At 44.0% G+C, this 16,439-nt stretch overlaps 1 protein-coding gene across 1 annotated transcript in view; it reads right to left on the bottom strand.

The window, feature by feature from the left end:
- The window catches only part of FAM110B (family with sequence similarity 110, member B), a 128,792-nt gene that overhangs the window by 97,433 nt on the left and 14,920 nt on the right, over positions 1 to 16,439 (bottom strand). Inside the window, exon 3 of the mRNA XM_010839020.1 lies at positions 14,824 to 14,919. Coding sequence (XP_010837322.1) covers positions 14,824 to 14,919 — 96 coding nt within the window. The remainder of the gene's footprint in view (positions 1 to 14,823; positions 14,920 to 16,439) is intronic.

Here is a 16,439-nt window from a genome sequence, read left to right as displayed (position 1 = left end):
GAACACTCAAGGCTTCTATTTTTATCCTCAAACTATGAACAGAAAATTTTCCTGAAAAGAACTTGCAGGTGCTTCTGAAAGAGACTAAGTTAGAGAAAATCTACTGCAAAATATTGTTTATTAAACAATTCACTGCTGATTGACTCTGTGATAATGAACTAGGTTCAAGCACTGGAGAGCCTCAGGCTGGCTTGAAGGATTATTAGGCAAGTGTTTAGAATCAACACTGAATTTCTACAGTGCAGATGTAATCCAAGGAATGTGAATCCATTAAGCTTTTATGCTAATAACTGTTCAGGAGAAGTTGAAAGAGAGGTTAAAGAAAGAAACTGAAGTTTAAGTCTTCCTTTGACATTAAAACGATTTCTGTTCAAAATTCTCAAATCGGTCGCCTAGCACACTAACCTCCTACGTGAAGAACCTATTTTTAAAGACACTAAAATCTCAATATTCATTACACACATTAAGTAGTCTCTCAAGTTTTACAAGAGAGCAGTCATTCAGCAAAACAAGTATAAACCTCACAGAGACAGACTTCCTCCATTACTGTTTGATAGGAAACAACCTCTTCAAATCCTTACTAAGCATCTTGCTTGATTAATGTTGGTTTTGAAAGAAGAGAGAAAGAAAGGAAAAGAGGATAATAACAACAGTCCCGTGAGGTCTCTCTCTGGTTAACCACATCCCAGGCTCTGCAGCTTCCAGTTACAAGTCTAGGTGATGGGGAGAGGGGAAAACAGCAGCCTCCAGATCCAGCCACATAGGGTGACAGCCCATGAATACACTCCCTGGTCCTCACACCACTATAAGCAACTTACCCAAACACAGACTACAGAAACCATGATGCTAACACTCAGGTCATTAACACTGACCTCTTCTCTACAGAGTCACGTAAGAGCGATGTTACCACTTGGAATCCTACAGAATGTTTACATATCTGCTCCCCCAAAATGTAAAGTAGCTCATTCTTCTTGCACAGTTTCATAGGAGGGGAAATCTATCGAGTCTGCATTTGCCACCTAATCAAGGTCATGCATGGAACACTATTTCAGGATTGTCTGAAAATGCTCCCTGCATCACCAGTATTTTCTCTTTGTAACTTCCATCCAACTTTCTTTTGCTTTGAACGTATGTTGACATGATGGCTGTCATCAATAGCTCTAGAAATCTGAACAGGCTCCTTGGTTCAACTATCAACCCAGGAAACGGTGCCCCACAGCCATCCTCAGGTAGAATGGCACAGTCGAGCATAAGCATGCGGACAGAGTTTACAACTCACAACTAATGCTTGCCTGACTTGGCATCAATCACTCTTCTACAAAAGTGAATGTGGGGACTTCCCTGGTAGTCCAGTGGTTAAGAATCCATCTTCCAAAGCAGGGAACATGGGTTCAATCCCTGGTCAGGGATCTAAGATCCCACAAGCCATGGGGCAACTAAGACCCAGTGCAGTCAAATAAAGAAATTAGCTTTTTTTTTTTTAAGTGAAAGTGATTAGGTAATACAGGCTTAAGACTAAGAAATGGCAAAATGTACACAAAGATTTCCTTCTTCAAATCCTTAAATCTATGGAGTTCCTAAAGATGAACCAAAAGGGAAGAAATTACATATGTAGAAGTGGTACTAAGACATCCTGGTTTTCTGATTCCTTAAAGGGTAACTTGCACTTAGTGAGAGTTTTTTGGTATATACAGTACAACAGGAAGAACATGATACATGGGATGATGAGGCTGTAGGTTATATCTGACAGTTAATGCTTGGGGTCCTACAAACTGTGCTTCAGTTTCCTCACCTATGAAGTGGGCACTCCAGAACTGCCACAGAACAGCAAATCACTTCTGAGAATCTAGAAGACTGAGCTACTTATATTTTATTTTAAAGTTTATGAAGTGAAGTGAAAAGTCGCTCAGTCGTGTCCGACTCTTTGCGTCCCTATAGACTGTAGCTTGCCAGGCTCTTCTGTCCATGGAATTCTCCAGGCCAGAATACTGGAGTGGGTAGCGCTTCCCTTCTCCAGGGTATCTTCCCAACCCAGGGATCAAACCCAGGTCTCCGGCATTGCAGGCAGATGCTTTACCAGCTGTTGTGTATTTATACACAGTAGGGACTAGTTCTGACAATTTCATTGCAGAAAATATGAAAATCCAGCTATAGTTCATCTGATAATGCTAAATTTGGTCATCATGCCTAGTGAAGGATGGAATCCATGCCCCCTGCATTGGAAGCACAGAGTCTGTTTTTTTATTGGAGTATAATTGCTTTATAATGTTAAGTTAGTTTCTGTTGTACAAATACGTGAATCATCTATATGTAGACATATATCCCCTCCCTTTTGCTCCTTCCTCCCCACCCCTATCTCATCCCTCTAGGTCATCACAGAGCATGAAGCTGAACTCCCTGTGCTACAGAGCAGCTTTCCACTAGCTATCAATTTCACACATGCTAGTGTATATGCCAATGTGGGAGCATGGAGTCATGACCACTAGACCACCAGGGAAGTCCTTGGTATGACAAGCTTAATATAATTCCTTTAAATAAGATGAAAAGAATCCTTGGTTTGTGTGTTCCACTACTGCGATAGTTTGCACAGGTGGCCAGTGAACTGTAATCAATAGAAGCAGCTGGAATTGCATTACAAGGCCTCACATGAAATACAGCCGTTCATGGAAACCCGAGAGACCCTGGTCTTCTGAGCACAGAGGGCACCCGGGCAGGAGAGCAAGCAGGTCAGTCCATTCACTGGAGCACCCACTTGGGGTCGGGCACTGCTCCAGACCCTGAGCACAGAGCTATTACAGACACACAGAACTCCCTACCTGCCTGGAACTTACTGCCTCCCAGACCTACCTGTCAACTTTCTAAATGAAGAGTGATGCAGCAGCCAGGGAGAGCATGATCACGTCGTCAGGCACAGGGACACACTGCAGCCGTGAGGATGTGACACACCCAGGGTCGCTCAGAGTGGCTGAGGGAACACAATTCCATGGACAAAAAACAAGGTCCTCCTGTGGGACACAGGGAACTCAGTTCAACATCCTGTGATAAACCACAGTGGAAAAGAATATGAACAAGAATGTATACATATGTATAACTGAATCACTTTGTATATAGCAGAAACTGACACAACATTTAAATCAACTATATGTGTGTGTGTGTGCTAAGTCACTTCAGTCGCGTCCAACTCCTTGTGACCCCACGGACTGTAGCCCACCAGGCTCCTCTGTCCATGGAATTCTCCAGGCAAGAATACTGGAGTGGGTTTCCATGCCCTCCTCCAGGGGATCTTCCTGACCCAGGGATCGAACCAGAGTCTCTGACGTCTCCTGCATTGGCAAGTGGGTTCTTTACTCCTAGCGCTATCTGGGAAGCCCCCAATCAACTAATTGTCAATTTAAAAAATTACCACCAACATAAGGGAAAAGAACACATTAAAAAGAGAGAAGGAGAACGCAGTTCTAGTGCCCTGAACCACACATGTGGTAGACGCAGTGACAGGCTTCCTCCTGGAATAAACATAGCAACAGTCAGCTCACTGCACACAGACCTGTACTCACCCACTTACTGTCAGATGACGATTAATGTCCCTTTACTGATTTTTAAAGCAACCCTTCAACAGACTATTAAACTCAGACTTTCAATGAATTAAAGCTGTCTTTAAAAAAAAAAGCTTTTTATTTTAGCTGTTAACTCATTATTTCCTAAAACTAAATCACATACAAACTTGTTGCTGATCAGTAAACTGCTAAGTCGTGTCGGATTCCTTGTGACCCTGTGGACTGCGGCACACCAGGCTTCCCTGTCCTTCACCATCTCCTAGACTCTGCTCAAACTCACATCCACCGAGTCGGTGATGCCATCCAATCATTTCATCCTCTGCCACCCACATCTCCTCCTGCCCTTGATCTTTCCCAGCATCAGGGTCTTTTCTAATGAGTAGACTCTTCTCATCAGGTGGCCAAAGTGCTGGAGCTTCAGCTTGAGCATCAGTCCTTCCAATGAATATTCAGGGTTGATTTCCTTTAGGATTGACTGGTTTGATCTCCTTGCAGTCCAAATGTACATGCTATCCATTCTATTTAATGCTGAACATATTTAATTGATAAAGCAGTTTGCAGGCTTTGTTTCAATTCATCCAAACGGTCTTTTGTCCCTGTTTTACGAGAATTTCCAAGTGCTGCCAGATTTTAACCAGAACCAGCACTTTCCTAAAGAGTATCCATGAATCCCCAATTCTAAAGCGTGAGTGAGTTTTGTTGGCCTGCAGCTACACGACGGCCAAAATATTTCAAACTGGCTTTTATTTTGTGCCTCTATTGCGTGAGGTCTATAATTTCCAAAATTACTAAGCCGATTATTTTGTAAGTATAATATCCACAGCCTGGCCAACTCCATCTACTTTAGAAATGAGCACAGGGACTTATTTTGATCCTTCTGGTGCAGTCCCGGCAGTTTTATTCTCCTAGTAGCTGTTGTTTTCATACAGGAGTTTTAGCATATGAAAGTTTGCTACATAAAATATTGATTTTTTTCATTCATACATTTTTAACTGAAAGGGAGCTTTGATGTACTCAGGTGAGCTTATAAAGCATGAACTCTTATCATAGGTACAGTATATTCATTCACTGTATGGTCATGAAATTTTTTTTTTAAGAGTATAATTGCTTGACAATGTTATGTTAGTTTCTGCTGTGCAAGTGTGAACCATCCATATGTATACGTCTGTGTCCTCACTCTAGAGTCTCCCGCCGCCCTCCCATCCCATCCGTCTACGTCACTACAGAGCACCGAGCTGCGATATAGCCGCTTCCCACTAGCTATCTGTTTTACACATGGTGGTATACATATATCAGTGCTACTGGCTCAATTCACTCTACCCTCTCTTTCCCCTCCTGTATCCACAAGTCTGTTGTTCACATCCGCGTCTCTATAAACAAGGCTATCAGTCAGTTTACAGAGGGCTGGGCAGCCAGTGGGACAGGCTGCTATGAACTATACACCCTGGGAGATGTCATGACCACGGTGGTCCTTGTGAGTGGTGCTCAGGACCACATGCCATTCACTCTGGTAAGCGCACATGGGGTCTCTGAGCGCATGAAAGTCTCCATAGGTTACTGCAGGAAGTAACCCCCAAGTATCACAGACAGGACTTCAAGCAAGCCCCCCAAACCTGTGTCAGTACCAGACCAAGGGCCGTCATATTCACCGGTCCACACACCTCCCAGGAAAGGGCACGTGTATGTTCACACAATCAAACCAGAATACGAAGGAATCAGGCAGTATGTTACTTTTTTGGAGAGACAGAGCCACATGTCTTTGAGAATGAAATTCTAGAGCCAGTCTGACTGGGTTCGAATTCACTACTGCCTAGCTGCGTAACCCTGGACAAGCTATTTCACCTCTTTAGGCCTCAGTTTCTTCATCTGTAAAATGGAGATAACTCAACCCAGAGATGTGATGAAGATTAAATGAGGTGATACATGTAAAGTATCTAGACAGGGCCTGACAATATAACCACTCTTCAACCATTCAGATGTGGTGCACTATTGTACAGTATTATCGTTTTGGTAAGAAAATCAAAGCCAAAAGAGACCGAATAGCTTGTCATGGGTTTTAGAATTCGTCAGCGATTTATTCCAGAATGAAAATGAAATCTATAAGAGTTTCCCTGAGACCAACTTTCTGAAAAGGTAAAGCCTACAACATGAAGTCATATGTGGGTCTGAAAAGCAAATTCCTGTGCACGTCAGGGCTCTGATGATGACATGGGGCATCCCTCACCGGCCACCTGAGCTGACGTTGAGTAGTTGCCTCTCCTTGTGGGAAGGGGAATACCCAGTGGACAAACAAGTCCAGTGTACACAATCAGCCATCGACAAGACTTCAAATCTTAGAAGAGAATCAGTGTCAAAAAGCCCTGGCATCTCTTCCAGGTGAGGGGCCTCCTGCTTTCATTCATGCTCTTTAAATATCAACCAATCCCCACTGTGTTCCGCTCCCACCTTGGAAAATCATCTCACTCATTTCAGTGCAAACAGTGTCCCTGCCTAGTGCCCTGAGGGAGCCAGGCTTTTTCCACCGTGTGAAGTGGAACAGCTAGAAATCAGAAAAGAGCTGACGTGTTAACGAGCAGGTGCTTTTTATCTACTTCAAATTCCCAACAAGGGTCCAGGGAGAGTTGATAACTGATTTGGATGTAGATTACAGCTCTGAGATAATGGAAAACAACATCCACAGGAAAGCAGGTCTTCCTCAGAACCTCCATCTAGTGCAGGAGAAAGGTGTGGTTCTGCCTAGAGAACTGCACACAGGCCTTGCGCACACAGTCCAGCTGTTCCAAAGTCGTCCAGAGCACCCACATCTTAGACTGCCCTCCAGAGTCTGTGTGATCATCACCCAACTAGTACCACTCTCTTAAGAAATGATATGGGGAGGGCTTCCCTGGTGGTCCAGTGCTTAAGAATCCGCCTGCCAATGCAGGGGACACAGATTCGATCCCTGGTCCGGGAAGATAGCACATGATGCTGGGCAACTAAGCCCATGCACCACAACTGCTGAGCCTGTGCTCTACAGCCCGGGAGCTGCAACTACCAAAGCCCTCACACCCTGGAGCCTGTGCTCTGCAACAAGAAAAACCGCCGCAGTGAGAAGCACACACACCACAACAAAGAGAAACCCTTCAGTTCAGTTCAGTCGCTCAGTCGTGTCCGACTCTTTGCGACCCCATGAATCACAGCACGCCAGGCCTCCCTGTCCATCTCCAACTCCCGGAGTTCACCCAGACTCACGTCTGGCTCACTGCAAATAGAGAAAGCCTGTGCATGGCAATGGAGACCCAGCACAGCCAAAAATAAATAAATAAATTCAAAACATGAAATGATATAGGGAGATTACACTGGGCAAAACTTAAGTCTGTATATCAAAAAGTCCAGGTAAACCAAAGTCTGAAGAAGCCAGGAGCGAACAGGTATGCTGTATAAGACAATCTGTGTAAAAGGCAGCCAAACCCCAAAAGGGTCACAGGGCATCATCTCTGAGTGACATCAACATCTCACCCACAATTCCCATCACTGTTTCATTGAGATAGAAAAGCAGGGGAAAGCACCCAAACCCTGTTTTTCAACAGCTTAATACAAATGCATATGTTCTAGTTTTAAATCAATGAACATCTATGATTCTCAAATGTCTTCATCATAAATGTAATTAGTGTAATATTCTGGATCAAGCAGAGTACAGTACCTGAAAAGTAGGAATAACATTATTTTCAGTCTAATAGCATTACCTGTTCTTACTCACTGCCTGATTATGAGTCCAATCAGAAATGATGTCCTCATAGCTGATTCACTTTGCTGTACAGCAGAAACTGATACAACACTGTAAAGCAGTTATACTCCAATAAAAATTAACTTAAGAATGACTGTATTTACATAAACATTTCTTATACATTGGTAATAAACTTTCAATATTTATCTAAAACTAAAAAAAAAACAAAACCCACGATGTCTTATGGAAACAGAGAAATCGGAAGCACTCTCTCTTTAAGATAAATGTGAGGAAACAAAGGATTGGAGACTTTTCATAGCTTATCTGAGGCCAAATCCTGCCAAAGACTCAAGCTGACCTCTGCTTATTCCACACAAGACGGAACCAGGTACCAGGAAATAAGTTTAATCTTTAGTGATGTTCCCTGGCTTACTGCAGAAGCTAGCTGTCAACCATGTGGTCAAGTCACAAAACGATTGCGGAGTCCTGCAACTGAAACTGAGAGGGGGCTGGTGTATACACTGGTTTAGGGATGTCCTCATTTACCGGACGGGTCATTCCAGCCAGTGTTGTCCTGCCAAAACCCTGACGCCACATGTTTGTGACAGCCGGTGACCACTACGATGAGTGAATTTCACCGCCAGGGTAATGCCCTCAGCTCCCCTTCCTGGCGCTAATGGCACACCTGCTGGGACTTCCTCGGATCGTGCCCCCCGAGACCCCAAACAGGCAGAAGCAACAGAACAATGACAAGTCACTATGCGGGAGGAGGAGGCACCAAATCCTGAAAGAACACTTGCAAACATGTGGTTGAAATGTCACCATCAATGAAGCGATAGGGAACACTGAAATCCTTAATCATGACAGGATGTTTTGCGTATGGGGGAAAGGATAAAAAAGGAGAAGAGTGGGAAACAGTGCCACGTTTCAGATTAAAAGGGTAGTCCTATTTTTTTACTAAAATGATCATTTTCACTTAATTTTTTTTTAATGTGCTTACATTATGCTGTACCCTAGAAAAAAGATTTTCCCTTTTCTAAACCCTTCTTTAAAAACAAAACAAAACAAAAAGCATGTGCATTTGTCACTAAAGGGTTTCCCTGGTGGCTCAGCTGGTAAAGGATCCACCTGCAATGCAGGAGACCCGGGTTCAATCTCTGGGTTGGGAAGATCCCCTGGAGAAGGGAACAGCTACCTACTCCAGTATTCTGGCCTCCATGGAGTGTATAGTTCATGGGTTCTCAAACAGTCAGACATGACTGAGCGACTTTCACTTTTTTGTCACTAAAATTTATTTTACTAATAAACCCTATGCCAACAAAGTTGCTGAAACAAGGATGATGGAGAAAGGAAAAGTTGTAAGTGGACATTTATAGCCTCATTAAAACTGAGCTTACCAAATGCTGGTCTTGATCTGGGGGAGACCCTCGAGGACCCACAGCCCAGGAACACCTGGTCTGGTCTGTTAAGTGTGTGCACATGAGTCACTCTTTAAGAGCGTTATTTTGGATACTGGTAAAATGAAATGCTCAGGGGAAAACAAACTGCTTTTGCTTGCGAGACAGTCAATAAATCACCGCAGAACACAGATGAATTTGCTTTGGGGACAGTAATTTGTGCACTTCTCAAGAGCAGGGGGCCTGCCTTCCCACATGGTAGCATGGATGCCAGGACATATGTGTTAAGTGAACTGTTAAAGAGCAAATGCAACCACGTGGCCACTTAGGACACTCCTGGGTACCAGTTCTGCCCCCAGAGCCCCAGGTGAAGCACAGCTGTCCTTTCCTGGGGAGTGTACCAAAGGCTGACCATGTTCAATATGATTTTTTAAAAGTCTTCATTGAATTTCTTACAATATTGTTTCTATTTTATGTTTTGGTCTTTTTGGATCTTAGCTTCCCTGATCAGGGATGGAACCTGCATCAGCTGCATTAGAAGGTGAAGTCTTAATCACCGAACCGCTGGAGAAGTCTCGCAGTATGATTTAATACACTAATTATTAGTACTTTCTGTAAATATTTTAATTACATGAAGAATACCTATATTCTTATAATAATAGAAAAGGATATCTTTGCTGAATTCTTTTTTTTTTTTTTTAATTTTTAATTTCAGATATACACATGCTCCCCATCCTGAACCCTCCTCCCCCCCCCCCCCCCCCCACCATCCCCCTGGGCCTTCCCAGCGCACCAGCCCCAAGCATCCAGCATCGTGCACTGAACCTGGACTGGCATCTCGTTTCATACATGTCATTTCACATGTTTCAATGCCATTCTCCCAAATCTTCCCACCCTCTCCCACAGAGTCCATAAGACTGTTCTATACATCAGTGTCTCTTTTGCTGTCTCGTATACAGGGTTATCGTTACCATCTTTCTAAATTCCATATATATGCGTTAGTATACTGTATTTATGTTTTTCCTTCTGGCTTACTTCACTCTGTATAATAGGCTCCAGTTTCATCCACCTCATTAGAACTGATTCAAATGTATTCTTTTTAATGGCTGAGTAATACTCCATTGTGTATATGTACCACTGCTTTCTTATCCATTCATCTGCTGATGGACATCTAGGTTGCTTCCATGTCCTGGCTATTATAAACAGTGCTGCGATGAACATTGGGGTACACGTGTCTCTTTCCCTTCTGGTTTCCTCAGTGTGTATGGCCAGCAGTGGGATTGCTGGATCATAAGGCAGTTCTATTTCCAGTTTTTTAAGGAATCTCCACACTGTTCTCCATAGTGGCTGTACTAGTTTGTATTCCCACCAACAGTGTAAGAGGGTTCCCTTTTTGCTGAATTCTTATAAATATATTAAATGAAAGTAACTGTCAAAAGGTCTCAATTTTCTCCTCTGTAAAATAAGGAATTGAACTTGCACCATCTCCATCTTAAACATTTCAGGATTTCATACGGAAAGTACAGCACAGTTCTGAGAAAAGAGCACAGACATCGATGATGTCCTAGGGTTGATGGGGAGTGCTGGTGGCACCGGATCCGGGGGGAGCAATGCTGAGATTCACTGCAGCATTATTTACAATAGCCAGGACATGCAAGCAGCTTAGATGGCCATCGACAGATGAATGGATGACGAAGCTGTGGTACATATACACAATAGAAAATTATTCAGCCATAAAAAAGAATGAATTTGAGTCCGTTGAACTGAGGTGGATAAACCCAGAAGCCTGTTACACAAAGTGAAGTAGGTCAGAGAGAGAAAAACAAATATCATATATTAATGTATATATTTGAAATCTGGAAAAATGGTGCTCTTGAACCTATTTGCAGGGAGGATATAGACGCAGACATAGGAAACGGACTTGTGGACTCAGGTGGGGAAGGAGAGGGTAGGATGAACTTAGAGAGTAGCACTTAAACATATGTATTATCACATGTAAAACAGATAGCAAGTGGGAAGCTGCTGTAGAGCACAGGGAGCTCAGCTCAAAGCTCTGAGATGAGCTAGAGGACTGGGATGGGAGGGGTGGGAGAGAGGTCCAAGAGGGAGGGGATATATGTATACTTAAGGCTGATTCGTGTTGCTGTACAGCAGAAACTAACACAACATTGTACCTCAATCATCCTCCAATTAAAGATAAATTTAAGGAAAAAAAATTAAGTGAGAAAAGGCTAGGACACATTTATACACCGTCAGCAATTACTCATGAGAGAAGAATGACATGCTTTTTCAATAGGTACAATTATCCTCCTACAAGGACCTTTTGAAGACTAAGAAACACAAATTGGGTGACTTACTAGGTCAGAACAATCTAGAATTCACTGGGTCCCCTACAGCCTGCATCACTGCTTGCGTCACGTTCTAGTGATGCTTATCTGCTCAGACAGAGGCCAAAGAAGGAAGAGGTTCTCTGAAATGACATGCAAACTGCAGGGTGGACACAGGGGACGCAACCAAAGATAACAAGGCTTGGTGGCCCTGAACACCAGACGGTAAGAAAGAGAAAAAAGAAACGTCTGCTTTCCAACTCTAATTAACTCAGAAAACAAGTCAGAAAACACAGCCCAGACAGTACTCCTTGAAAAAGAGATGCTAGTAAAAAAATTTAGAAGACTATAAACAGCACTCCTCCTTAAGATGGAACTTCATCTTTATGACTGAAGTGTGCACCTTGAATTTGAAACATTTTCAGTCCATAAAAGACCCAAATTTTCCTTTGGAGAAGGAAAGCCAAATTACACATTTGTGTACAAAACCCGGAAAAAGTGCTAAATATTGTGTTTTGTTTGTTTTTTACAAAGTAGCATATGTACCAATTAGAATCATTTACTGCAGATAACAGGCTTTGCAGAAGGTTAATCAGAGCCTAGGATTAGAGACCAAACTGGAAATATTTTTTAACATACTTGTACCTTCATGCCACGAATACATAGGAGGTCTATCAATTAACTTAAGGATCTCAAAAAAATCCTCAAATCCCAAAACCTACCATCGGCTGTTTTTCTCCTTTAACTAAACAATAAAACAAGGTTAAAAAATAAAAGTAAAAGTATGTGCTCAGTCTTGTCTGACTCTTTGCTACTCCACAGACTGTGTGGCCCACCAAGCTCCTCTGTCCATGGGACTTCCCAGGCAAGAATACTGGAGTGAGCGTGGTCATTTCCTTCTCTAGGAGATCTTTCCGACCCAGAGATTGAACCCAAGTCTCTTGCAGCTCCTGTATTGGCAGGTGGATTCTTTAACACTGAACTACCTGGGAAACCCAAGGGAAAATATGGTTGCATATTAATCAGAGAAATCCAGTCTAGGAAAATCTAAGTGAATATTACAGAATCTTAAAGAGACAGGTCACTCAGTACAAGTTCTTAGGTAGTGAAGGGTTTGAAGAACTGAGTATCATTAAATACTGAAACATATTCCTGCTTAAATGGTTTGCTTTGCTCTTAGGTGGTACTCAGGTCAGATCAATGCCAAAAGCAAATAAGGAAGGAAACTCAATGAGAGTTGAAACCAAAGGTCACCTCTGCAGGGGATGAACCTCTCTGTTTGGAGCAACAACTCAACTTCTCTGTGGTTTACAGAAACTTTCCAAAGGCACTGCTACAAATTTTGAGAAGCAGCTGTATTATTTTCACTTGTTTAATCTCAGGACCACTCATGTGCAACCATGTAACCAAGTGGAATTTTTTAAGTTATGCAAATTAAAAAAAAAAGCCAGCATAATTGTTGATTGGTCTCTCAGTCATGTCCGACACTTTGCAACCCCATGGACTGTAGCCCACCTGGCCCCTCTGTCCATGTGATTCTCCAGGCAAGAATACTGGAATGAGTTGCCATTTCCTTCTCCAGGAGATCTTCCTGACCCAGGGATCAAATCTGCATCTCCTGCTCAGCAGGCAGATTCTTTACCACTGAGCCACCTGAGAGGCCCCATTTTATGGGCACCACCTCATTTAATGCTTACAGTAACCACGAGAAATAGGTATTGTCACCTCTGTTCTGCAGAAGACAATAGAACAGAAGCTCTACCATGGATTACGCACCTCCTGTGCACCCACAGGCTACACAGCAACTTATCCTTCGATGCTCACAAGGAGCCTATGATGTGGACACTGCCTGTATCCTGACGTGACAGGTGAAGAAACTGAGGCACAGAAAGTGAACAGCTTTCCAACATCATGCACACTGCACGTGGCTGAGTCCAGATGCTGACCCAGAGCCCACTCTCACCAAAGCCACCAGCCCCAGGAAGTTCTGGCTCTGTCCACCTATGAGAAGAGCTCCAACAGCAGATGAGAGGGGACCACAGCTGGGCTGCCCAGAGCTGGAGCCCCCCCACCCATAAGCCAACTCATAAATCTAACTGGGGACCATCTCAAGTTTCCTAGAAGAACTCACAGTCAGGAAAATATGCCTTGCCTCAAAGCTGGCACTGCTCCACGGCCCCCGGAGCATCTGACCAGCATACACGGCATCCCACGGGATACAGGCAGTGCCCACATCCCAAGATAAAGAGCCCGGGTAGGGACGATGCCTGATGTCCACCCAACACTCATCCATCGCTTAGTTCCTACAGTCAACCATGTGCTGGACCACAACAGGCTTTCTTGGTTACTGAACTGAACAGGCCAAGGACCCCCCTCAGCTGCTGACAATGCATGGAGACAGACAGACACCCGGGAGAACGGTGGACCAAAGGCTGTGGAATGTGGCCAGTTGCTTTCGAATATTCAGTTGAGGCGGGTATCAGGTGGGGATGGGGTAGAGTCAGAGGGTATTTGAGAAGGTGACCAAGGCTGAAGAAGGAGGCAGGAGCTGGGTGTCTCAGAAGCGAGATGAGGCTCCTGCTCTCCAGGAGGGAGGCAGAAAGTCAGGTGAGGGCAGTCTCACCAGGAGGGAGACTGCTGGCTCCTTAAGGACAGACAGAGGCGCCAAGCAGAGATGCAACAGTGTCTCCAGAGCCAGGCTGGCGGGGGTGTACCACGAAGGAGGATTTCAGCCAAGGGAGGAGCTCACCGTTCCCACCCAGCATCCGGGACAAGGATGGCAGCACCTGAGTCCCAGTTCTCCCCAGAATCTTGGCGTGACTAATGTATTATCAAGGCAAAAGGCGGTGGGTAAACATCAGTTTGGCTACTAAATGAGGGCAGAAGCCACCAAAATGAACAGGCACAAGGGAGCACCTGTGGTCCCCAGCTCACAAAACCCACCATCTGCATTAGCAAGGGCCACGCGCAAGGAAGAAACAAGGCGTGACGATCAGCAGAAATTATGAAACCACCTTTTCCCACAGAATCCTACCCTGTTGGATTAGGGCTCTTATTACAGACTAAGCACGTTTACTAACAACATGAGTCTGTGCAGAGAAGAAAACGATTAAAGCATGTGCACCCAAATTTAGCTAGTGTTAACTCCGGGCTTTGGGAGAGACCAGTCACATTCTATGTTATGGATCGGGGTCATTTAGATTTTTCGCATGTTACATGTTCTGTTAGTGATTGGAGAAAATATAGCAGGTCTCACAGCAAGTGAGAGTGTTCACAAATTCATCTGTCGGGTGGCAGTCCCCCGACGCTACTTTCTGCATCTCCACGAGGAGCTGAGCCTCGAAGAGCCCCAGAATTTGCAGAAAAAGCAGCAGCAAGCAAACACCCGGGGAACCTCAAAGAGAGCCAGGGAAGTGCACATGTTTCAGGGCCCGGGTGGCTGGCGAGGGAGTGCTCTGGGCACAGCCAGAAGCAAGGACTGCCTCTCATTCAGACCTGCCAACACAGAGCTGGGGGGAGGTCCTTTTCAGAGGCTGTCCCTCCCACTCCTGCCAGTGACCCCACAGGACAGACTCCACACACTCGTTTGTTGAGTGAACACATGTGAAGAAGGGAGAGGAAGGAGAAGGGAAGGAGAAGACAGAGAGAGAAGACGACAAGGAGGGCTTGGGTGGTGGTGGGCAGGGGAGGGGGTGGTGTGGGGGGAGGGACAGGAGGAAGATGGTGGGAAAACAGGGAAGGACACCCAAACTCCGCTCGACAAATAAGGCGCTGCCATTACTTTGTGATCATCAGATGTACACATGAATTTAATACCACAGTTTTTTAACATGTATTACCTTTTACTTCCTTTCCAGGCTGTAGAGTCTTGTTAGCTTCCAATTCAAGAGTCAAAAAGAACAGGAGAGGTGCCCTGGATATCCAGTTGGAGACAGCTAAAATAAAAGAGCAGAGATGATTATGATTATTCTGGAGAAGAAAAGTGATGAGTTTTTCAAGTATCATTCAAGAGAAACTGATTTTCACTGTGTAACAGAGAGTGTGTATTTCCTAATCTACCTGGGAAAAACCTGGGTCCAAAGCCTCTTTTTTATAGAGCTGCTCGATTTGGGAAAAAGACAAAAGTCAACTATAAGGTGGGCTTTGCTTGTGCCCTTAAAGGAAAACAACTTAAAGAGCCTGTGGGCTGCCACTAGCCTGGAGATCCCTGTGAGCCTCTCTCTGCCTCATTCCAAGCCCAGCATCCCCAGCAGGACACAGCATCCTTGTAATTCACAAAACCGAGCAGGAAATGATGTCGCCTCCTCACAAGAAACTGTATAACTGGGGAGAAGAGAGATATGTTGTTTGTACTGCAGAAACTCTGTTAATGTTTGCAACGGAATAAAATATTACAAGTCAGCATTTTTTCTTATCTTGTCCTCCAAACGCAGTTCCTACCAGAGCTCACAAACATGTGCCTCATTGTTCTGGGTTTTCTTTATTCTCCTGATGCAAGGTCAGCTCTTGGAGGCGACACTATCCCAGTTTTTGAGTATTTCATTTTTAGGAAGGAAATAATTAACACTGACTGGGCACGTACTCAGGTCCAGAAACAATGTGACTCCACTTTACAAATGTGGAAAGAAACGTGCAAAGAAACTTTTTGGAGGAAAGTCGTGTTCTTAGGTCTGTTGTTTAGTCACTGAGTCTTGTCTGACTCTTTCACAACCCCATGGACTATAGCCCGCCAGGCTCCTCTGTCAATGGGATTTCCCAGGCAAGAATACATGGAGTGGGTTGCCATTTCTGTAAATGTTCTTACTGTATTTGGAGACACTTGGATGAATCATGAAAGTGGTTGTTATGTGGACAGCTAGCAGCTCAAGAAAATGTGATGGAAAACTTAACCATCTTTTCCTCTAGCATCTGCTTTCGTCTGGTGCCATCAGCCCAGATAATGACATCTTTACTTGACAGTGGGAGCCAGCCAACAGGGAAGGAAGATGCTCTGTCATAGACACCTTTTTTTATTGAGATTTATTCCATGTTTTGCACGGGTACAGGAGTAATCAACAGTATGATTTTTTAAGGAGGCACTTGGGACTTCAACAGATGATGCCTGAGAACCACTTCATTAAGGTGGATGCCAGTTTCCCCACCATTATTAGTTCCTTTCTGGAGCAATATGTAGTGAACAGTGTGCCAGGAGTTCATGAGTAAGGCTGCAAATCTTGACCTAGATTTTGAATAGCTTCAGAAAAAGTAAAAAGCAAGCCTGAAAATGTCTATTTCAATAACTAACACTGATAATTCCCACTCTCACATTCAAAACTTTCAAAATAATCTACTTTTCCTTTGTCTCACTACTCAACAAGAACATAAAGTCAGAATTAGCACTAAATTAAAACAGAAACATAAACCCCAAGTTCTATGGGCTCTTTTTGATTGCTTACTGCCTGCAGTTTAAGATTTT

This window comes from Bison bison, unplaced genomic scaffold, assembly GCF_000754665.1.
Source record: "Bison bison bison isolate TAMUID 2011002044 unplaced genomic scaffold, Bison_UMD1.0 scf7180017864108, whole genome shotgun sequence".
In the NCBI taxonomy this organism is placed as follows: domain Eukaryota; kingdom Metazoa; phylum Chordata; class Mammalia; order Artiodactyla; family Bovidae; genus Bison; species Bison bison.
The sequence above is the reverse complement of the archived record's forward strand: the minus strand, read 5'-3'. Positions and strand labels throughout refer to the sequence as shown.